The sequence below is a fragment of the Trachypithecus francoisi genome, unplaced genomic scaffold (assembly GCF_009764315.1).
Source record: "Trachypithecus francoisi isolate TF-2019V2 unplaced genomic scaffold, Tfra_2.0 Lachesis_group10, whole genome shotgun sequence".
Taxonomy (NCBI): Eukaryota; Metazoa; Chordata; class Mammalia; order Primates; family Cercopithecidae; genus Trachypithecus; species Trachypithecus francoisi.
Genome location: NW_022681455.1, coordinates 90,348,854 through 90,372,426, shown reverse-complemented (window position 1 = coordinate 90,372,426; position 23,573 = coordinate 90,348,854). Strand labels below are relative to the sequence as shown.

Below are 23,573 nucleotides of genomic sequence, written 5' to 3'. Positions count from 1 at the left end.
TCCCTCAGCCTCCCGAGTAGCTGGGATTACAGGCATATGCCACCATGCTCATGCATGGAGTTTCACCATGTTGGCCAGGCTGGTCTTGAATTCCTGACCTCAAGTGATCCACCCACCTGGGCCTCCCAAAGTGCTGGGATTACAGGCGTGAGCCACCACGCCCGGCCAGGTTTTGAAGTTTTTACAGAATATACAGAATGTAAGCATTAACAGATGACCTTTAGAAACATATACATTCAAAGAAAACCTTTTAGTATTCTGAGCATTGAATACTTTGGGGGAAGAACTGTTTCTTTTTGGGATTAAGAAGTCAGTCTTTTCTCAACAGTTTCTTGATAAGCAATAAATCTTCTCAAATTCATTTTCACATTGTCAAGAACACACAGCTGATCTGTGCTATAGTTACCTCTCCCTTCTTCATGTATCTGCAATAAAACCAAAACAACAACAACAACAACAAAAAATCATATCTGACTTGGTAGATATTATTAATTCATTTATATGGAGTATTTAATCTAGGGTGTATTTAACTGTTTGCTGACCGAGACAGCTGCAAGAATTTGGAAAAAACGTTTTTACTTCCAAAGTAAATGGAACTCGGTAAGTAATGAATAAACTGAGAATGTGCATGTTAAAAATGATAGTTACAAAGGTGACTGAATGGCAGGTGTTAAGAGTTATATAAACTATAGAAAGGAATTATGTAAACTATGAATTGAGAAAATAATCCCTAACCTCTGACAGGTCTGCTGTTCAGACTGATTTTCCTAGTTAGTATGCATTGCTATGGTAATAATATTTAATTATTTTTCTTCTCTCAAAGGTATAAAGCCTTAATTAAATTCCTTTGTTAGGCTGGGTGCAGACTCATGCCTGTAATCCCAGCAGTTTGGGAGGTCAAGGCAGGTGGATTGCTTGAGTCCAGGAGTTCGAGACCAGCCTGGGCAACACGTGAGACCCCATCTTAAAAAAAAAAGAAAAAATTCCTTTGTTAGCCAGAGGTTAGTCTGTAGTGTTGTGGTTTTTTGTTTTTGGAACAGGGTCTCTCTCTGTCACCCAGGCCAGAGAGCTGTGGTGCAGTCATGGGTCACTGCAGCCTCGACCTCCTGAACGCAAGTGATCCTCCTGCCTCAGCCACCACAGTAGCTAGGACTACAAGCGGCGCACTACCATGCTGGAGTAATCTTTTAAAATTTTTAGTAGAGGTGGGGGTCTCACTATGTTGCCCAGGCTGGTCTTGAACTCCTGGGCTCAAGCGATCCTACCACCTTGGCCTTCCATAGTGCTGGGATTACTGGAGTGAGCCACCATGCCCAGCACTGGTTTTGTTTGTTTTTAATAGAGATGGGTCTTGCTTTGTCACCTAGGCTGGAGTACAGTGCTGCAATCACAGCTCACTGCAGCCTCCAACTCCTAGGCTCAAGCGATCCTTCTGCTCAGCCTCCTGAGTAGCTAGGACGACAGGCGTAAGTCACCACTTAATGGCTAACTTTAAAAATTTTTTTGTAGAGACAAGTTCTTGCTATGTTTCCCAAGCTGGTCTTGAAATTCTGGACTCAAGTGATCCTCCCGTCTGGGGCTCCCAAAGTGCTGGGATTACAGATGTGAGCCACTGCACGTGGCCTGTGGTTTTTTATAACAATTGTATGGAATCTGAGTTTGATCTCACCTCTAGTCTAGAGCAGTGGCTCTCAGGTTTTAGTGTGCAACAGCATCACCTGGAAGGCTTGTTAAAAAACAGACTGGTAGGCCCATCCATAGAGTCTGTGACTCAGTAGGTCTGGAGTTGGGGCCAAGGACCTGCATTTTGAACAAGTTACCAGGCGGGGCTGATGCTGCTGATACAAGGAGGGCATTTTTGAGAAACACTGCTCAAGAGAAGTTCTTGATTGTACATAAATGCATTTTGTAGCTAAATATACACTTAACAGCCTTTAATACAAATTGTGGCTTCATTTCGCAAAAAAAGTTTCACATAAATAACTATAGGCTAGCCTCTGGCTAGTAAGAAATCTCATTAGAACTTTATACCTTTGATAAAAGAAAAACATTATGTTATTACCACAGCAATACATACTCAGTAGGAAAATCAATCAGAACAAAGACCTTTCAGAAGTCGGGGGTTATTTTCCCAGTTCACTGTTTATCTAACCTTTTCTAAGCACCTGCTTCTGCAGAGTTTGATGACTCTAACTATTAATATATCTGCTTTCCTTAAAGTTGCAGGGAAACAGGGAATATTTTTTCCTTATCTTGCAAGCTCTTTATCCAGAAATTTAAAGGACTGTAACCTTTAAAAACAATATGGTTGGGCATGGAGGCTCACACCTGTAATCCCAGCACTTTGGGAGGCCAAGGCGGGGGAACACCTGAGGTTGGGAGTTCCAGACCAGCCTGGATGACAAGGCGAAACCCCGTTTCTACTAAAAATACAAAAATTAGTTGGGTGATGTGGTGGACACCTGTAATCCCAGCTACTTCGGAGGCTGAGGCATAAGAATCACTTGAACCGAGGAAGGAGAGGTTGCAGTGAGCCAAGATTGCACTACTGCACTCCAGGCTGGGCAACAGGCAAGATTCTGTCTCAAAAACACACAAAAGTAAAATTAAATAAATGCAAAGTGTGTACGAAAGTGCTTTACAAAATACAGAGTATAATACTGACATATATGAAGCACTGTCAAAATTACTGAACTGTTAAAAAAAGAAGAACTTGTCAGATACCATTTTGGCTTCAGTTTCAGTGATTCAATAGTCACACTGTTGAGCTATGATTCAGTCAATAAACATTTTACAAAGTACTGGGGATGCTGTGCTACGTATGGGGATTTGTCATGCACATGCTTCTGAATTGCACAACGGTAACTACACACACCTTCATCCCCACAGAATGTTCAGACTTATGCATTTATAAGTTAAATGGCTACAAACCTTCATTTTAAAGACCGGCTGGAATTCTTTCAGAGCAGATAATAATTTAATTTGAATCGAGGCTCTTTCGGCTTCTTTGCCATCTGCAAAAACATCAAAGAGGGCATCCAAAGCTTCTCCTGCTACCACCCACAAGGGAAGAATCTTTGGTGGTAACCTCAAGCAGAAAGCACCCAATATTCTGGAAACAACAAAACACATTTAATATGACTAACACCAGTCTCCAAAACAAGTACCAACTTTGAATGTGGCAATAACTCATGCATACTATTTTATATACAAATACCAGGGAAAAATTAAAACTTTAAGAGATTAGACTTAACTACTTATAAACATACCGAGTATAAGCAAGATAAATTCAACATATTATAGTTTATATTCATAAAGTGAATTAAAAACCATAAATGATGTATGATTTAGGAAATCACTAAATTTTCCTCTCTACCTCTCTCAAAAAGGCTTGCTCTATGATGTCAAGATGCATAGAAATCTTATCTGTAACAACGACAACAAAAAATCTGCTTTTAAAAGCATAAGAAAAACACTTTAGGGCCAGTCGCAAGTGGCTCACACCTTAAGTTCAGCACTTTGTGAGGCCAAGGCAGGAGGATCACTTGAGCCCAGGAGTTCGAGACCAGCCTCAGCAATGGAGCAAGACGTAAAAACATAAAATAGGACTGATCTGAATCTAATCTAGTCTGTAGATCTAACTGTCAGTGTGCAGGACATAAAAGGATAAAAGAACAAATTTAACACCACAAGGTAGCAATCAGACAAATCCAGAAGGCTGGACACTATATAGGACAATTGATCCAGGAGCTGAGAATAACCAGGTGGTGCTGGGGAGGAACTGTTCAAGATTAAGAGAGAAAGAGAAGACCCCACAAGAAACATAACACGTGGACTTCAGCAGTGTAAACAAGCTCTCTGTAAACAGATAATTTTGAGGCAACTGTAAAATTATGAATATGGACCAGGAATTAGACACACTAAGAAATAACTGTTGCTGGGTGCAGTGGCTCATGCCTGTAATCCCAGCACTCTGGGAGGCTGAAGGGGGCAGATGGCTTGAGCCCAGGAGTTCAAGACCAGCCTGGCCAACACGGCAAAAACCCACTTCTATTAAAAATAGAAAAGTTAGTCAGGCGTGGTAGGGGGCACCTGTAATCCCAGCTACTTGGGAGGCTGAGGCAGAAGAATTGCTTGAACTCAGAGGAGGAGGTTGCAGTGAGCCGAGATCACACTACTGTACTCCAGCCTGGGTGACAGAGTGAGACTCCATCTCGGGGCCGGGGGGAGGGGAAACCTTTGCAAGTATCATTTTTCAAAAATAGATTCTTAAAAACATCAGTCATCACTGTAAAGTTCTTAGTAGGTGAAGAGGTACTTCATAATAATGAGTTTACTATCCATCAGTCTCACACTTCAGCAATTATTAGCACACCAAAGGGTAATTTTACTATGACTGTCCTTTTAATTACTAGTGACGCTGTACTCCTAACAGTGCAGTTTGTAAGCAACTACGCCAAGTGTTAAGAGTAAATATGCTGAGGGAATTCCTAGTATATTGGCACTACCAGGGTTGCTGCTTAACATTCATGGAGTGGTATTAGAATTAACTGTGTGGTATTTTTCAGAATGCATGTTGCCTGATGTGCAAGGAAAATGGTGTGGATTGTTCCTTCATCAGCAGGAGAATGTAACATGCATACATTGGATGCAACAGCAAAGGCAGAAGGCATCTTTTAAAATTCTGAATTTGCCCTTTCACTAAAGAGAGATTTTTTTTTTTTTAAAAAGTACCTCTGGAATAACATTAAATTGCAAAATGTGGCTCAACTTTTCAAGTACTTACCTAATTAATACACATGGTTAGATCAAGCCAAAGGGTACATTCTAATAATATAACTCAATAAAGCAACTTGATATGACTTCTTCTCTTCATGTCCACACAAGTTTTAGGAAATCCTACACCAACAGTTCTTCTTCTCCCATTTCTAATTATTTAACATGTTAGGTCAGAAGCAAATTGTTTTACCTTAAGAGTTTCAAGTGTACCATCTTCTTTGGCAAGGACGCTGCCAGTGATTCCTAAAATGCTAACGACATTCACTCTAACCCCGACATTACTACTATGAATGCCTGCTTTGCATAATGTCATCAGCTGATCAGGAGTCATGCACTGTTGAAAGAGAAGAGGAGAGTATTTATAATGTTAAACTCAATCAATTATATCAGCATGTGAAAACTGGACTGACAGGAATCTCCTCTATAGGCTGCAGGATTTTAAGAGTGACATAAACTCCTGGCAGGTAAGTTACTATTAATATACACTCCAGGCCGGGCGTGGTGGCTCAAGCCTGTAATCCCAGCACTTTGGGAGGCCGAGATGGGCGGATCACTAGGTCAGGAGATTGAGACCATCCTGGCTAACACGGTGAAACCCCGTCTCTACTAAAAATAGAAAAAAACTAGCCAGGCGAGGTGGCGGGCACCTGTAGTCCCAGCTACTCGGGAGGCTGAGGCAGGAGAATGGCGGGAACCCGGGAGGCAGAGCTTGCAGTGAGCTGAGATCCAGCCACTGTACCCCAGCCTGGGTGACAGAGCAAGACTCTGTCTCAAAAAAAAAAAAAAAAAAAAAAACACTCCAGTTCTCCCAGACAGAGCTGGTAATTCTTAACTAAGGTGAGCCCTACTCATGTCGCCATTGTTATCTTAATATCAAAGGGGTTCCAGGTCCTATTCATTTAATTTGATGAAGACTTTCATTCCAGATGTACACAGACTAAAGAGATTCCAATTTCTTTTTAATATTAATAGTTAAAAAAAAAAAAAGGCTTTGAAAGTATAAACAGGATTGTGCAGCTTTAAAAAAACTGGCTGAGTCTATACAAGGTAAGAACTTACTTTGAGATGTTTGTATTATCATAATTAAACATTGTAAAAACCATTACATTATATGGTGCTTCTACCATGTAGTGGATAATTTTCAGTTTAAGGCTGGGTGCAGTGGCTCATGCCTATAATCTCAGCTACTCGGGAGGCTGAGGCACAAGAAACACTTGAACCCGGGAGACAGAGGTTGTAGTGAGCTGAGATCATGCCACTGAACTCCAGCCTGGGCAACAGAGTGAGACTATCTACTACAAGCAGTAGCACAGTGTGGTGATGAAAGGCTTGGAATCTGGAGCCAGACACCCTGGGTTCAAATCCTAGCTTCACTACTTAGCACTCGTGTGTGCCCCTACACTAGACTAATTTATTTTTAGTTTTTGTAGACATGAAGTCTCACAAAGTTGCCCAGGCTGTTCTTGAACTCTTGGGCTCAAGCAAACCTCCCGCCTCAGGCTCCCAAAGTGTTAGGATTATCAGCATGAACCACTTCACCTGGCCCTGAGCATGGGCTTTGAGTAATTTTCCTTAACCATCACACTGATCCCATAAGCTGCTGCTTACATACCAGGGGAAATCAATAAAAATATTGATATTCCTATAGGCCCTAGAGTATAAGGTTTTCTGGTCCATCCAACAGCCACACGGCATGCTATGCATCCCACTACCATTCCCATTTCTTAGAAACTGAGGGTCAAATTATGCTCTTCAAAAAAATTCTTAGCTTTGGAAAGCTGAGGCAAGAGGATCACTTGAGGCCAGGAGTTTAAGACCAGCCTGGGCAACATAGCAAGACTTCATCTCTATTAAAAAATAAAAAAATAAAAATAAAGTATAAAAAAATTTAAAAGCATTAAGAAAAAAAGTATATAAAGAAGTAAAAAGAAATAGTGTTATTGTTAGCAATAACAAGGGCATTGTTATTTTGATACTGTTAAGTACATTCTGTAGGATAAAGCAAATAATAGTTTTAAAGTCACTACAATTTTAATGTTACTACAGCAAACAATTTTAGTATCACTGTACAGCAAATAATTTTAATGTCTTTTAATGTCACTACTACAAAGTACATTCTGTAGGAGAAAGCAAATAATAAAATTTTTGAAAAATCTTTTTCTTTCTTTTCTCTAATTTTAATTTTTAAAATTATGTATTATTATTATTATTATTATTATTACTATTATTTCTTGAGATGGAGTCTCGCTCTGTTGCCCAGGCTGGACTGCATGGCGCAATCTCGGCTCACTGCAAGCTCCACCTCCCGGGTTCACGCCATTCTCCTGCCTCGGCCTCCCAAGTAGCTGGGACCACAGGTACCTGCCACCATGCCCGGCTAGTTTTTTGGTATATAGCATGGGGGGGTTGTATACCAACTTTAGTGACACTAATGTTAATAAGCTCTGATAACCCACTACCATCAGACCAGTTGCAAGTAAGAATTTTAATGTCACTAATGTATCTTTTTGGGTACAATGTACCTTTTTGGTTACAAATGTATCTTTTTTGGGGGTACAAAAAGATACAAATATAAAATCAAAAATTAAGTAAAAACATTGTACCATTTTTTATTTAAACTGGAAATTATCAGTATAAACTTATTAGTTTTGTCTCCTAAAAAAATGCTTATTTCCTAGCTATTTCCACTAAAAAGACCTAGAAACAATGACAACATGGTAGCAATAAGCACTCCACAATTCACTTTCCCAACTAAAGACATCAGAGCTTCTTGGAGAAGTAACTAATTCCAGGGTTTTTTTGTTTTTGTTTTGAGACAGAGTTTCACTCTTGTCACACTCTTGACACCCAGGCTTGAGTGCAGCGCAATTTCGGCTCACTGCAACCTCCACCTCCTGGCTTCAAGTGATTCTCCTGCCTCAGCCTCCCAAGTAGCTGGGATTACAGGCGCGTGCCACCACGCCCAGCTAATGTTTGAATTTTCAGTAGAGATGGAGTTTTGCCATGTCAGTCAGGCTGGTCTTGAACTCCTGACCTCAAGTGATCCGCCCACCTTGGCCTCCTAAAGTATTGGGATTATAGGCATGAGCCACTGTGCCCAGCCAGATTCCAGGTTTTAAGCAAGAAAATCTTATGCTTGGAAGCAAAAGTGATCAAAAACCTAAAATTCTTGTCAAAGAGACACAAGAGCCAATTTGAAAGGACTCCTACTATCCAAAGATGGGATGAATTTGGCAGCAAAAAGCATGACTGTAATGGAATGAAATACAAATATATTTAAAAAACCCTAAGTTCAAAATGATACTAAAAAGAAAAAAAAAAAAAATCACTGGCCACTTATAGAGATTGCTAGGATACCTATTCTGGAAAAAAAAAAAAATCATAGCTAATAAATGTAAAAAAAAAAGACAAAATTAGGATATCTCTATTCTGCAACCCACTAATGACATAATGGAGCCAGGCAACTACAATCACTGGTTATGAAACCATTAATGTGAACTCACTAATTAATCTCAGCTTCACTATTTTATGATACCACATGATTCATGATATAAATGTAGGAAATATATATAGCACTATAAATTATTCTTGCCAAAAAATCTGGACCTGTCTATATTACTTATTATAAATACAAAAAAAAAACAAAAAATAATCTGGACCTGGATCTAATTAAGGCTTTAGACCTAGCTCCCGGCTCACAGGAAACACAAGGGACAGAGGAATGCTGAATGATGCCATCATGATGAGTTGGCCAAATCTGCCAGTGTGGAAAACACTACGGAACAAAATGAGAGTTTCTTCAATGGGTAAGTGTATGGGGAAAGCAGGGGAGTGAGGGAAATGTTATAGATTAAGAGATTTAAGAATCTAAAACCAATGAAATCACTGAATTGTACACTTTAGTTATTTATTTATTTTTGAGACAGTCTCCTTCTGTCACCCAGGCTGGAGTGCAGTGGCGCAATCTCAGCTCACTGCAACCTCCACCTCCCGGTTCAAGCAATTCTCCCTGCCTCAGCCTTCCAAGTAGGTGGGATTACAGGCGCCTGCCACCATGCCCCACTGATTTTTGTATTTTTTGTAGAGATGGGGTTTCGCCATATTGGCCAGGCTGGTCTTGAACTCCTGACCTTACGTGGTCCACCCGCCTTGGCCTCCCAAAGTGCTGGGATTACAGGCGTAAGCCACGGCAGCCGGCCTGAATTGTATACTTTAAATGGATAAACTGCATGGTATGTGAATCAAATCTCAGTAAAACTTTTTTTTTTTTTTTTTAAAGAGATAATGGCTGGGCGTGGTAATTACAGGAGTGCGCCACCATGCCCAGCTAACTTTTGTATTTTTAGTAGAGATGGGGTTTCACCATGTTGGCCAGGCTGGTCTCGAATTCCTGACCTCAGGTGATCTGCCTGCCTCAGCCTCCCAAAGTGCTGGGATTACAGGTGTGAGCCACCGTGCCTGGCCACGTTAAAATACATTTTTTTTTTTGAGACGGAGTCTCGCTCTGTCACCCGGGCTGGAGTGCAGTGGCCGGATCTCAGCTCACTGCAAGCTCTGCCTCCCGGGTTTATGCCATTCTCCTGCCTCAGCCTCCCGAGTAGCTGGGACTACAGGTGCCCGCCACCTCACCCGGCTAGTTTTTTGTATTTTTTAGTAGAGACGGGGTTTCACCGTGTTAGCCAGGATGGTCTCGATCTCCTGACCTAGTGATCCGCCTGTCTCAGCCTCCCAAAGTGCTGGGATTACAGGCTTGAGCCACCGCGCCCGGCCTAAAATACATTTTTAAGGTAATCTGGGAAAACTGAATTCAGACTGCAACTAGGAAAACTCAACTCAGAGTGCAAACCAAAGGATAATAAGAAATATCCGTTAATTTGGAGGCTTGGGGTAATGGTACTGGGGTTAAGATTTTTAAAAATTTAATTTTCTGTCAGACATGCATACTGAACTACTTAATAAAATACTGATGGGTCAAACATGATTTGCTTTAAAAATACTCCAGGAAACAAAATTAAGGACCCAGTGAGATGAATGAAACCATGTCACAAGAATGACAGGATGCCAATAACCTGCTGAGGCTTGGTGACGGTGCATGCAGGCTCATAAGGTTATCTCTGCTTTGGGCATCGTAGCTCACACCTGTAATCCCAGCTACTTGGGAGGCTGAGGTGGGAGGACTGAACCCAGGAGACTAGCCTGGGCAACACAGTAAGACCTCGTCTCAAAAAACAAAGCAACGGAATTATCTCTGCTTTTAGGAATGTTTGAAAATCTCCTTAGTAAAAAGTTAACAGAAGTAGTAAGGCACCTATGGGAGATGAAGTGCACATGGATTGCTGTGAAGGGTGAGGAGGACATGCTTGCAAAATCTGTAATGAAATGTTGAAAAAAAAAAAAAAAGAGCTGGATATGGTGGCTCACACCTGTCATCCCAGCACTTTAGGAGGCCAAGGCGGGTGGATCACTTGAGGTCAGGCATTCAAGACCAGCCTGGCCACATGGCAAAACCCCATCTCTACTAAAAAAACAAAAATTAGCTGGGTGTGGTGACGCATGCCTGTAATCCCATCTACTTGGGTGGCTGAGGCACAAGAATCATTTGAACCCAGGAGGCAGAGGTTGCAGTGAGCTGAGATTCACGCCACTGCACTCCAGCCTGGGCGACAGAGTAAGACTCTGTCTCAAAAAAAAAATTTAAAAAAAGACCAATGATAGAGAAATTATTTACAACATATTTATCAATTAAGTTGTATTGATTAAAAAGCAATGTTTAGCTAGTAAGCCTATATATTTAAAAATTTTAAAAATTAAGGCCGGTCGTGGTGGCTCACGCCTGTAATCCCAACACCTTGGGAGGCCGAGGCGGGCGGATCACAAGGTCAGGAGATCGAGACCACAGTGAAACCCTGTCTCTACTAAAAATACAAAAAATTAGCCGGGCGCGGTGGTGGGCACCTGTAGTCCCAGCTACTCAGGAGGCTGAGGCAGGAGAATGGCGTGAACCCGGGAGGCGGAGCTTGCAGTGAGCCGAGATCCCGCCACTGCACTCCAGCCTGGGCGTCAGAGCGAGACTCTGTCTCAAAAAAAAAAAAAAATAAATAAAAAATAAATAAATAAAAAAATAAAAATTAAATTAAAAGCACCTGTGTGTTGCTGACGGTAGGGGAAGAAAGATATTACTTTTTATTTTAATCACTTTTGTTTTCTTTTCTACAAATATAACATATTACTCTTGTAACAGAAATATGTATTTTTAAAAATAGTGAAGTAATGAATTTTGCCTCCATAATACAGAATCTTTACAAGTTTCATACAAAAAATTTAAAATTCTTACCTGGGAAATGTTCTTGGAGGCCATTGTTTGCAAAAGGGCCCTCAAAGCACTACTTATGGCTTCTAGAAAGTCAGCATGTTTAGCAAAATCTAAAACACAAAACTGAAATATAAAATTTGCATTTCTCCAAGATAGGCTATTTTGTAGAAGCAGCAAACGAAACAAAGCATGCTAAATGTGAATAAATGCTATTCTTAATAAAACAAACCAAAAAACCCTCGATATTTAAGCCAAAATATTTAGTTAACAGTCCCCTGTACACTCCAAACCTAAGTCTGAAAGATGATCATGGTTGAAATAATCACAGCAAGGAGGTGTTCTACAGACAGTCCTTGACTTCAGACACTGGGTTTTCATTTGACTCACACGTTAGCACATAATAAACCTGAGCTAGCTTTTGCAGACTGAATTCTGTCATTCATAGATCTCCATCACGGTGCTGGGTAGACCTACCTTTGGTGGAGTCAGAATGTTTCCTTGCCAACCCAAGCTCACTGCCTAGCCACAAACTGTTGCTTGTGCAGAGCCAGGACATGACGGCACTATCATTTTAACTAACCCAACATCCCCTTCCCACTCCTACTCCTTATTCGCACACTTTTCCTATTGTCCCTTCTTCCCACACAGGACAAACAGAACACCAGCAGTAAGCCATTACTCTGGCAAAGGCACGGGCAAGGGACAGTGAGGGTCACCCAGGGGAGTTGGCTCCTTAACCCCTTTGATGGGAAGAGATTTGCTTGATGTGGTAAACTGTATTTTCTAAAAATGGCCACAGCAATATTTCAAGTCCTGTGTGATCTTCAAGAACCTTGCCACTTCCCATAAAGATATGAAATCTGCTTCTCCTTTCCTTAAATCAGGGTAGGACTTTGTGACTTCTTCAACCAACAGAATAAAAAGTGACGGTCACAAAAGGCAGTATGACTTCCAGCCCTGACGCATGTGTGCAAGCTCTTTTTTCTCTCAACTTCTACCCTGGGAACCTAGCCATCCTGTTATGCAGAAGCCCATGTCACATGAAGAGGTCACCGTGGGTGTTCTACCTGACAACCCCTGCACCAACTGCCAGACACATGAGTGAACAAGACTTCGGATGATTCTGGCCCACACTCTGCAAGTTTTCCAGCAGAGGCCCTAGACTAGTATTTCTCAGCCTCTGCACTACTGACATTTTGGACCAGATAATTCTTCATTTTGTGTGTGTGCAGGGGTCTCCTGGGCACCGTAGGATGTGAAGGAGCATTCCTGGCCTCAACCCTCTAGATACCAGTTGCAATTTCCAAGTTGTAAAACCAAAAATACCTCCAGATGTTGCCAAATGTCCCCAGGTGGGAGGTGAGAGGGGATAAGTGGCTATGGTTGAGAACCACTGGCCTAGACATTGTGGAGTAGGAACAAGCCATCTCCACTGTGCCCTAAATTCTTGACCTAAGGAAACTTTGAGAAATAATAAATGATTGTTGTTAAGTCACAGAGTTTTGGGGTAACTTGTTATGCAGCAATAGATACACTCACTTCCTGCCCCACAGTGCCTGGGACTCGATGCCATTCCGATCCCCCGCTTTTAGGTTACCTGGGTGGAAGAGAGGCAGCTTCTGTTCAAATTTTAATCCCGGTTGATTTTATTTTTTGACTCTTTCATTTTCAGATATATAAAATGTGCCAAAATAGGGGATTTCCCGTAATGATCGCAGAATAAGTAATAGGAGAGCTGGGATACAGTAATTATGTGACTCCTCCCGCCTTCATTTTAGTCTTGGTTTAAACGTTACCTCCTCACAGAGGCCTTTCCACACTAACTGGCCTAGTGCAACGCCTCATATCATTCTGCTTTTATTGTTTTCTTCATAGCTAATATCACATAAAACATTTATTTCTACTAGAATGCAAACTCCACGAACATGGTGACCTGGCTTATCTTGTTCACGCCTGCAACCCTAGCATTTAGAACAGTGTATGATATAAAGCGTTCAATAAATACAAGTTAAAAGAATGAATGACCTTGGGCTGGGTGTGGCGGCTCACGCCTGTAATCCCAGCACTTTGGGAGGCTGAGACAGGCGGATCACAAGGTCAGGAGATTGAGACCATCCTGGCTAACATGGTGAAACCCCGTATCTACCAAAAATACAACAAATTAGCTGGGTGTGGTGGTGGGCGCCTGTAGTCCCAGCTACTCAGGAGGCTGAGGCAGAAGAATGGCATGAACCCGGGAGGCAGAGCTTGCAGTGAGCCGAGATTGCACCACTGCACTCCAGCCTGGGCGACAGAGCAAGACTCCGTCTCAGAAAAAGAAAAAAAAGAATGAATGACCTGGAAGAGGTTCCTTAACTTCTCAGCTAAGGTTCCTAAATCTCAGCTTCCTCAGGAGGATGATGAAGTAATAAGGCCTGTCTCTTAAAACACGGTACCTAACAGGCACTCAAAAATCAGCATGAGGTTGTTAATGTATTTGAGTTTTTTTGGGGACAGGGTCTTGCTCTGTCACCCAGGCTGGAGTGCAGTGGTGTGATCTAGGCTCACTGCAGCCTGGACCTCCTGGGCTCAAGCAATCCTCCTGCCTCAGCCTCCCGAGTAGCTAGCACCACAGGCACGTGCCACCACGTCCAGCTAATTTTTCTTGTATTTGTAGAGACAGGGTCTCATCATATGTACAGGCTGGTCTCAAACTCTTGAGCTCAAGCAATCCACCCGCCTCGGCCTCCCAAAGGGCTATGATTACAGGTGTGTGCCACCCTGTCCAGCCAATTTGTTGCTATTAAACTTCAAAAAGTAACCACATTGACTGTAAAATGTGTATTTGATTAAAGGTCTAAATATAGCCCTATAAATTTATGAATTGTACACAAAGAGGTGATTCAAAATGTCTTTACTCTTAACAACTTTGAACAGTATTTAAGAATGTGTAGCATGTCTAAATGTAGGTACATAATCAACGCAGGAGTAATTATACTCAGGTGAATTTTTCAGACTGATTTTAATATTTTTTTTTGAGACAGAGTCTCACTCTGTCGCTGAGGCTGGAGTATAGTGGCAAGATCTGGGCTCACTGCAACCTCCGCCTTCCAGGTTCAAGCAATTCTCCTGCCTCAGCCTCCCAAGTAGCTGGGATTACAGGCGTGCACCACCACGCCCAGCTAATTTTTGTATCTTTAGTAGATATGGGGTTTCACCATGTTGGCTAGGCTGGTCTTGAACTCCTGACCTCAGGTGATCTGCCCGCCTTGGCCTCCCAAAGTTCTGGGATTATAGCTGTGAACCACCACGCCCAGCCTGAATTTTCTTTTTTTCTTATCTTTAATTAATTAATTATTATTTTTTTTGAGACGAAGTTTTGCTCTGTCACCCAGGCTGGAGTGCACTAGTGCGATTTCGGCTCACTGCAATCTTCACCACCTGGGTTCAAGCAGTTCTGTCTCAGTCTCCCAAGTAGCTGGGACCACAGGTGCACGCCACCATGCCCGGCTAATTTTCGTATTTTTAGTGGAGACGGGATTTCACCATATTGGTCAGGCTGGTCTCAAACTCCTGACCTCAGGTGATCCAACTGCCTTGGCCTACCAAAGTGCTGGGATTACAGGCGTGAGCCACCATGCCCAGCCACCCAGTCTGAATTTTCAATATTCTGATATAGAATAGAAAATATATCCCAGAATGGGATACTACCATTTTAATTATAACTAAAAAAGAATGTTCTGATTCTGAAAATCTGGAAAAACAGAATCCTAAATGATTTCAGAACTCATGTAATAGAGCCGAATGACAGACTGACCCAACAGGAAATAAAACATTGCTAAAAAACACATTGATGTTTTGAAAACCAATAGCTTTTAATGAAGGAGACAAAGATAATAGTGCTTTTGAATGCCAAGGACCAGATGGTACTAAAACATCCTCCTTTTATCTCTGATATCAGACACAAACATAAATGTAGGTATGTACAGAGTATCACAAACATCATAACTACTGTATTCAGAACTGTATTTAGCATTAAAATTAAAACAAGTTAGAGCAGTAGAACCATCATACCTTTAACTCTCAACCATAACACAAAACAGCAGAGATATTTAGCCCCATTCTCCCCACTAAATTCTTTTTTTTTTTTTTTTTTAATTGAGACAGAGTTTCACTCTCTTGCCCGGGCTGGAGTACAATAGCACAATCATAGCTCATTGCAGCCTTGACCTCCTGGGCTCAGACAATCCTCCCACTTTAGCTTCCCTAGGACCACAGGCGCAAGCAAGCTACCACTCCTGGCTAATTAAAAAACTTTTTGGTGGGGACAGTGTATCACTATGTTGTCCAGGCTGGTCTTAAACTCTTGGGCTCATGTGATCCTCCCAATTCAGCTCCCAAAGTGCTGGGACTTCAGGTGTGAGCCACCGTGGCCAGCCTCCACTAAATTATCTTGTAACAGTTCCCACTATCCATATAGAACCCATAGGATTACATTATTAATAAATCCCAAATGCTTAGAAGGACTGTATTAGAATATCACCTCTAGGACAAGCACGGCAGCTCATGCCTATAATCCCAGCACTTTGGGAGGTCAAGGCGAGTGGGTAATAAGGTCAGGAGTTCAAGAACAGCCTGGCCAACATGGTGAAACCCGTTTCTATTAAAAATACAAAAATTAGCCAGGCGCTTATTCACCAAAGCTGAAACGAAGGAAAAAATGTTCAGGCCAGAGAGAAATGTCGGGTTACCTACAAAGGGAAGCCCATCAGACTAACAGCAGCTCTCTCGGCAAAAACTCTACAAGCCAGAAAAGAGTGGGGCCAATATTCAACATTCTTAAAGAAAAGAATTTTCAACCCAGAATTTCATATCCAGCCAAACTACGCTTCATAAGTGAAGGAGAAATAAAATCCTTTACAGACAAGCAAATGTTGAGAGATTTTGTCACCACCAGGCCTGCCCTACAAGAGGTCCTGAAGGAAGCACTCAACATGGAAAGGAAAACCGGTATCAGCCACCACAAAAACATTCCAAATTGTAAAGACCATCGATGCTAGGAAGAATCTGCATCAACTAACAAGCAAAATAACCAGCTAACATCATAATGACAGGATCAAACTCACACATAACAATATTAACCTTAAATGTAAATGGGCTAAATGCTCCAATTAAAAGACACAGACTGGCAAACTGGATAAAGGGTCAAGACCCATCACTGTGCTGTATTCAAGAGACCCATCTCACATGCAGAGACACACAGGCTCAGAATAAAGGGATGGAGGAAGATCTACCAAGCAAATGGAAAACAAAAAAAGGCAGGGGTTGCAATCCTAGTCTCTGATAAAACAGATTTTAACCAACAAAGATCAAAAGAGACAAAGAAGGCCATTACATAATGGTAAAGGGATCAATTCAACAAGAAGAGCTAACTATCCTAAATATATATGCACCCAATACAGAAGCACCCAGATTCATAAAGCAAGTCCTTAGAGACCTACAAAGAGACTTAGACTCCCACACAATGATAATGGGAGACTTTAACGCCCCACTGTCAACATTAGAAAGATCAATGAGACAGAAAGTTAACAAGGATATCCAGGAATTGAACTGAGTTCTGCACCAAGCAGACCTAATAGACATCTACAGAACCCTCTACCCCAAATCAACAGAATATACATTCTTCTCAGTACCACATCACACTTATTCCAAAATTGACCACATAGTTGGAAGTAAAGCACTCCTCAGCAAACGTAAAGAACAGAAATTATAATGAACTGTCTCTCAGACCACAGTGCAATCAAACTAGAACTCAGGATTAAGAAACTCACTCAAAACCGCTCAACTACACCCTGATCCTGTATGACTACTGGATACATAATGAAATGAAGGCAGAAATAAAGATGTTCTTTGAAACCAATGAGAACAAAGACACAACATACCAGAATCTCTGGGACACATTTAAAGCAGTGTGTATAGGGAAATTTATAGCATTAAATGCCCACAAGAGAAAGCAGGAAAGATCTAAAATTGACACCCCAACATCACAATTAAAAGAACTAGAGAAGCAAGAGCAAACACATTCAAAAGCTAGCAGAAGGCAAGAGATAACTAAGATCAGAGCAGAACTGAAGGAGATAGAGACACAAAAAACCCTTCACAAAATCAATGAATCCAGGAGCTGTTTTTTTGAAAAGATTAACAAAATTGATAGAACGCTAGCAATACTAATAAAGAAAAGAGAGAAGAATCAAATAGATGCAATAAAAAATGATAAAGGGGATAGCACCACTGATCCTACAGAAATACAAACTACCATCAGAGAATACTATAAACACCTCTACGCAAATAAACTAGAAAGTCTAGAAGAAATGGATAAATTCCTGGACACATACACCCTCCCAAGACTAAACCAGAAGTTGAATCCCTCAACAGACTAAAAACAGGCTGCTCTGAAATTGAGGCAATAATTAACAGCCTACCAACCAAAAAAAGTCCAGGACCAGACGGATTCACAGCCAAATTCTACCAGAGGTACGAGGAGCTAGTACCATTCCTTCTGAAACCATTCCAATCAATAGAAAAAGAGGGAGCCCTCCGTAACTCATTTTATGAGGCCAGCATCATCCTGGTACCAAAGCCTGGCAGAGACACAACAAAAAAAAGAGAATTTTAGACCAACATCCCTGATGAACATCGATGTAAAAATCCTCAATAAAATACTGGCAAACCGAATCCAGCAGCACAACAAAAAGCTTATCCACCATGATCAAGTCAGCTTCATCCCTGAGATGCAAGGCTGGTTCAGCACACACAAATCAATAAACATAATCCATCATAAAAACAGAACCAAAGACAAAAACCACATGATTATCTCAATAGATGCAGAAAAAGCCTTCAACAAAATTCAACAGCCCTTTATGCTAAAAACTCTCAATACATTAAGTATTGATGGGAAGTATCTCAAAATAATAAGAGCTATTTATGACAAACCCACAGCCAATATCATACTGAATGGGCAAAAACTGGAAGCATTCCCTTTGAAAACTGGCACAAGACAGGGATGCCCTCTCTCACCACTCCTACTCAACATACTGTTGGAAGTTCTGGCTAGGGCAATCAGGCAAGAGAAAGAAATAAAGGGTATTCAAGTAGGAAAAGAGGAAGTCAAATTGTCCCTGTTTACAGATTACATGATTGTATATTTAGAAAACCGCATCATCTCAGCCCCAAATCTCCTTAAGCTGATAAGCAACTTCAGCAAAGTCTCAGGATACAAAATCAATGTGGCAAAAAATCACAAGCAATCTTACACACCAATAACAGACAAACAGAGAGCCAAATCATGAGTGAATTACCATTCACAATTGCTTCAAAGAGAATAAAATACCTAGGAATCCAAATTACAAGGGATGTGAAGGACCTCTTCAAGGAGAACTACAAACCACTGCTCAACGAAATAAAAGAGGACACAAACAAATGGAAGAACATTCCATGCTCATGGATAGGAAGAATCAATATGGTGAAAATGACCATAATGCCCAAGGTAATTTATAGATTCAATACCATCCCCATCAAGCTACCAGTGACTTTCTTCACGGAATTGGGACAAACTACTTTAAAGTTCATATGGAACCAAAAAAGAGCCCGCATTGCCAAGACAATCCTAAGCCAAAAGAACAAAACTGGAGGCATCACGCTACCTGACTTCAAACTATAGTACAAAGCTACAGTAACCAAAACAGCATGGTACTGGCACCAAAACAGAGAGATAGACCAATGGAAAAGAACAGAGCCCTCAGAAATAAGACCACACATCTACAGCCATACGATCTTTGACAACCTGAGAAAAACAAGAAATGGGGAAAGGATTCCCTATTTAATAAATGGTGCTGGAAAAACTGGCTAGCCATATGTAGAGAGCTGAAACTGGATCCCTTCCTTACACCTTATACAAAAATTAATTCAAGATGGATTAAAGACTTAAATGTTAGACCTAAAACCATAAAAACCCTAGAAGAAAACCTAGGCAATACCATTCAGGACATAGGCAAGGGCAAGGACTTCACGTCTAAAACACCAAAAGCAATGGCAACAAAAGCAAAGTTGACAAATGGGATCTAATTAAACTAAAGAGCTTCTGCACAGCAAAAGAAACTACCATCAGAGTGAACAGGCAACCTACAGAATGGGAGAAAATTTTTGCAATCTACCCATCTGACAAAGGGCTGATATCCAGAACCTACAAAGAACTCAAACAAATTTACAAGAAAAAAACAAACAACCCCATCAAAAAGTGGGCAAAGGATATGAACAGACATTTCTCAAAAGAGGACATTCATACAGCCAACAGAAACATGAAAAAATGTTCATCATCACTCGCCATCAGAGAAATGCAAATCAAAACCATAATGAGATGCCATCTCACACCAATAGAAAGGCGATCATTAAAAAGTCAGGAAGCAACAGGTGCTGGAGAGGATGTGGAGAAATAGGAACACTTTTACACTGTTGGTGGGACTGTAAACTAGTTCAACTACTGTGGCACATATACACCATGGAATACTATGCAGCCATAAAAAAGGATGAGTTCATGTCCTTTGTAGGGACACGGATGAAGCTAGAAACCATCATTCTCAGCAAACTATCGCAAGGACAAAAAATCAAACACTGCATGTTCTCACTCATAAGTAGGAATTGAACAATGAGAACACTTGGACACAGGAACGGGAACATCATACACTGGGGCCTGTCGTGGGGTGGGGGGAGGGGGGAGGGATAGCATTAGGAAATACACCTAATGTAAATGACGAGTTAATGGGTGCAGCACAGCAACATGGCACATGTATACATATGTAACAAACCTGCACGTTGTGCACATGTACCCTAGAACTTAAAGTAGTAAAAAAAAAAAAAAAAAAAATTTAGCCAGGCACGGTGGCAGGTGCCTGTAATCCCAGCTACTCAGGAAGCTGAGGCAGAAGAACTGCTTGAACTTGGGGGCAGAAATTGCAGTGAGCTAAAATTGCGCCACTGTACTCCAGCCTGGGCAACAGAATGAGACTCTGTCTCAAATGAAAAAAAAAAAAAAATCACCTCCAAATACAAGCAATTATCCTTTATCAAATTCATTCTGATAAGAAAATATTCTGTTACTCCAAAATAAATAACAATGATACTACTTTTCGAGTCATTTTGATTCTCCATTTCTCCAAATGCCAGTGTCAGGTGATATGAAGGCCATAGATGGGATATGAGTATGGGCCCCAAGCAAGCTGGATAGCCCAGAAGTATTGTAATGGCCCTCTCCCCCCAGCAGTAACCATCCAAACCCATTACACAGTCAAGGCCAATTCAGACTACCAATCCCTGGAAGTAACTGAGCCCATGTCGTTAGGTGAATACATTTTCAAAATTCCTGTTGTTGACAGTATTGTGTGGTAGGTGATTTCTACATAAATAACATCATGGCCCTCAGGATACATAAAAGCATTCTTAACCTAGCAGCATGCCACATTCCTGAACCTTAAAAAAAAAAGATGATGTCAAGAATAGACATGAAATGGGAATTTATTTAAAATCAAAGTGCTCAGTTATATTTTCCCACAATTCAGAAACGTTCATTATTTCTCCAGGACTCAGCTTGGGATGGTTTTCCTGTGATCTTTGCAGTTAATAAATGTGCTGGCCTCAGTGACCACAAATAACCAGCAGAACCAGGAGAAACATACCTAAGTGCTTTCACTATAGCACAGGCACACAGGGAGTTTGTGTCAAGTGAAATAAACTTTGCATGCTGCCTGGGGATGGGACCTGGGATACCTGGACCAGACTCTCACTGAGAAATGGCCCAGAGCTGAGGGATGGCAGCTTGTGGAACTAGGGCTGCCAGGGTTACCTAGAGCTTAGGCAGGGCTTGGAAGCAGTGAGAGACTTGGGGTCCTGCTCACCTGGGACTCTGGCTGTGGTCTCCCTGCCTGGGTCTGCCCCTTGCCTCTACCCAGGGGAACTGGTGGGGGTGGGCATGAGCAACAGCAGCCCTCTCACTCCCACCTCACAGGACATCTTGCTGGGCTGATGAGAGCCAGAATGCTTGCAAAAGTGGGGGAAGTTCCCTCCCCGTTTATCATCCAGATCTCTTCCAGGTTTAGAAGGAGGTTGGGAGACACATACAAAGCTACAGCCATCATCTGGTCTGCTCACACTGACGAGCTGCCTCTGTACTCCAGTGCTTGTCCCGTCCTGCCTTGGAATGGGAATGGGACTAGCACTGCCCATATCCTGACTATATCCTGTCCTGGGCATAGCTGGGCACAGCTTTCATGGGATCATTCCAGCCAATGAATGCACAGCCAGGGAGTACTTGAAAGCTACACCTGTTAACTGATCAATGTTGAAAGGGCGGCAGAGACAGCTCAGTAACCATATATGTGTTTCTGAACATTTAATTACTTAATTTTTAAAGATTAATTTAGAACTTGAAAAACATGTACCATTAAACACACAGCACCTCTTAGGAACTTGATGGAATGTAAAACAGATGTCTAAAGAACTGGGGACCAACATTTGAATGGATGTTGACACAAAAACTTGTATTAGTAAAAAGTGACTCTCTTTTGATCTTTTTTCTTTTTGAAACGGAGTTTCACTCTTGTTGCCCAGGCTGGAGTGCATTGGCGCAATCTTGGCTCACCGCAACCTCCGCCTTTAGGGTTCAAGTGATTCTCTTGCCTCAGCCTCCCGAGTAGCTGGGATTACAGGCGCCTGCCACCACGCCCAGCTAATTTTTGTATTTTTAGTAGAGACAGGGTTTCGCCATGTTGGCCAGGCTAGTCTTGAACTCCCGACCTCAGGTGATCCACCCGCCTTGGCCTCCCAAAGTGCTGGGATTAGAGGCGTGAGCCACCGCACCTTGCCTGATCTTTTAAGAGTTCAGTTCTTGGACTTAATGTTGTGTCTAAAAAGGAGGAAAAATATGTGAACAATACACTGCATGTAACACAATGGAATTATCTTATTTGTCAGCATAGAAAGCAAATATTTTCACGTTTACCCTCCAAAAGTCCTGAAAGACACCTGGAACCTCAGCAGCTGAGAGAGAGGGGCAGATTCCCACCTCCCAGGGTACCCTCGCTCCAGAAATGGATGCTGGGTGGAGTAACGTGGAGAGTTTTCCTTTAGTATAGAAAACACCACTTGTTCTTCTCTCTCAGTCTCTCTTGTTTTTGTTTGTTTGGTTTGAGCTCCTATAGTTTAATGTAGTCAAGTTAAGTAAGATTTTACTATGAGGAACTATGAAAATCTGTTAGAAGAATATGCATCGGACTTTGTACAGCTATTTTTTTTTTTTTTCCCTCCAAGTGAAACCTACAGCTAGGTCATTTAAAAGAATATTTAACTCCTGTATCTCTATAGATCTCTGTGTGCATATGAAATTAATCCATATCAGAGACCTGTAACTTAGAGATTCAGCTCCTATCATGCAAATGTGTTTGAAGAAAGATATATATTAGATGATGGCAAGGTGTAGAATTGTGTGGACGGTATTCTACCATTTGCCTTACACACACGCATGCATGCCCACATACACATGCTCTCTTACATATGGAGAATCTCTCTGGAAGGATACACAAGTAACTGGTGTAACTGTAACTTGACTCTGAGAGAGGAACTGGGTGTGGAAGAAAGGAGGGAGGCTTCCAGTTTCTGTCCTCTAATAAACTTTTGAATTCTGTACTACATACATAATCAAATTTAAATGCTTATAACTGGGAAGAAAATAATAGAAAATTACCCAATTATTATTATTATTATTATTATTATTATTATTTTGAGGCGGAGTCTCGCTCTGTCACCGGGGCTGGAGTGCAGTGGCCGGATCTCAGCTCACTGCAAGCTCCGCCTCCCGGATTTACGCCATTCTCCTGCCTCAGCCTCCCGAGTAGCTGGGACTGCAGGCGCCCGCCACCTCACCCGGCTAGTTTTTGTATTTTTAGTAGAGACGAGGTTTCACCGTGTTAGCCAGGATGGTCTCGATCTCCTGACCTCGTGATCCGCCCATCTCGGCCTCCTGAAGTGCTGGGATTACAGGCTTGAGCCACCGCGCCCGGCCCCAATTATTATTATTATTATTTGGAGATGGAGTTTTGCTCTTGTTGCCCAGGCTGGAGTGCAGTGGCACAACCTCAGATCACTGCAATCCCCGCCTCCTGGGTTCAAGCCATTCTCCCGCCTCAGCCTCCCGAGTAGCTGGGATTACAGGCATCCGCCACTACGCCTAGCAAAATTTTTGTATTTTAGTAGAGGGGTTTCATCATGTTGGCCAGGCTGGTCTCCAACTCCTGACCTCAGGTGATCCTCCTGCCTCAGCCTCCCAAAGTGCTGGGACTACAGGCATGACCCACTGTGCCAGGCCAAGAATTACCCAAATACCTTAATGAGGCCTTTATGATATTTATGATTCAGTCTTGATTGGCCTGATAAAACTGGATGCAAACAATTT

The 23,573-nt window shown here is 41.8% G+C and overlaps 1 protein-coding gene across 1 annotated transcript in view; it reads right to left on the bottom strand.

Annotated features, from left to right (window-relative positions):
• Positions 1-231: 231 nt before the first annotated feature.
• Positions 232-23,573, bottom strand: part of HEATR3 (HEAT repeat containing 3) — a 34,067-nt gene continuing 10,725 nt past the window's right edge. Inside the window, 5 exon segments of the mRNA XM_033219846.1 lie at positions 232-425; positions 2,932-3,063; positions 3,065-3,112; positions 4,970-5,113; positions 11,114-11,284. Coding sequence (XP_033075737.1) covers positions 303-425; positions 2,932-3,063; positions 3,065-3,112; positions 4,970-5,113; positions 11,114-11,284 — 618 coding nt within the window. The 3' untranslated portion in view covers positions 232-302.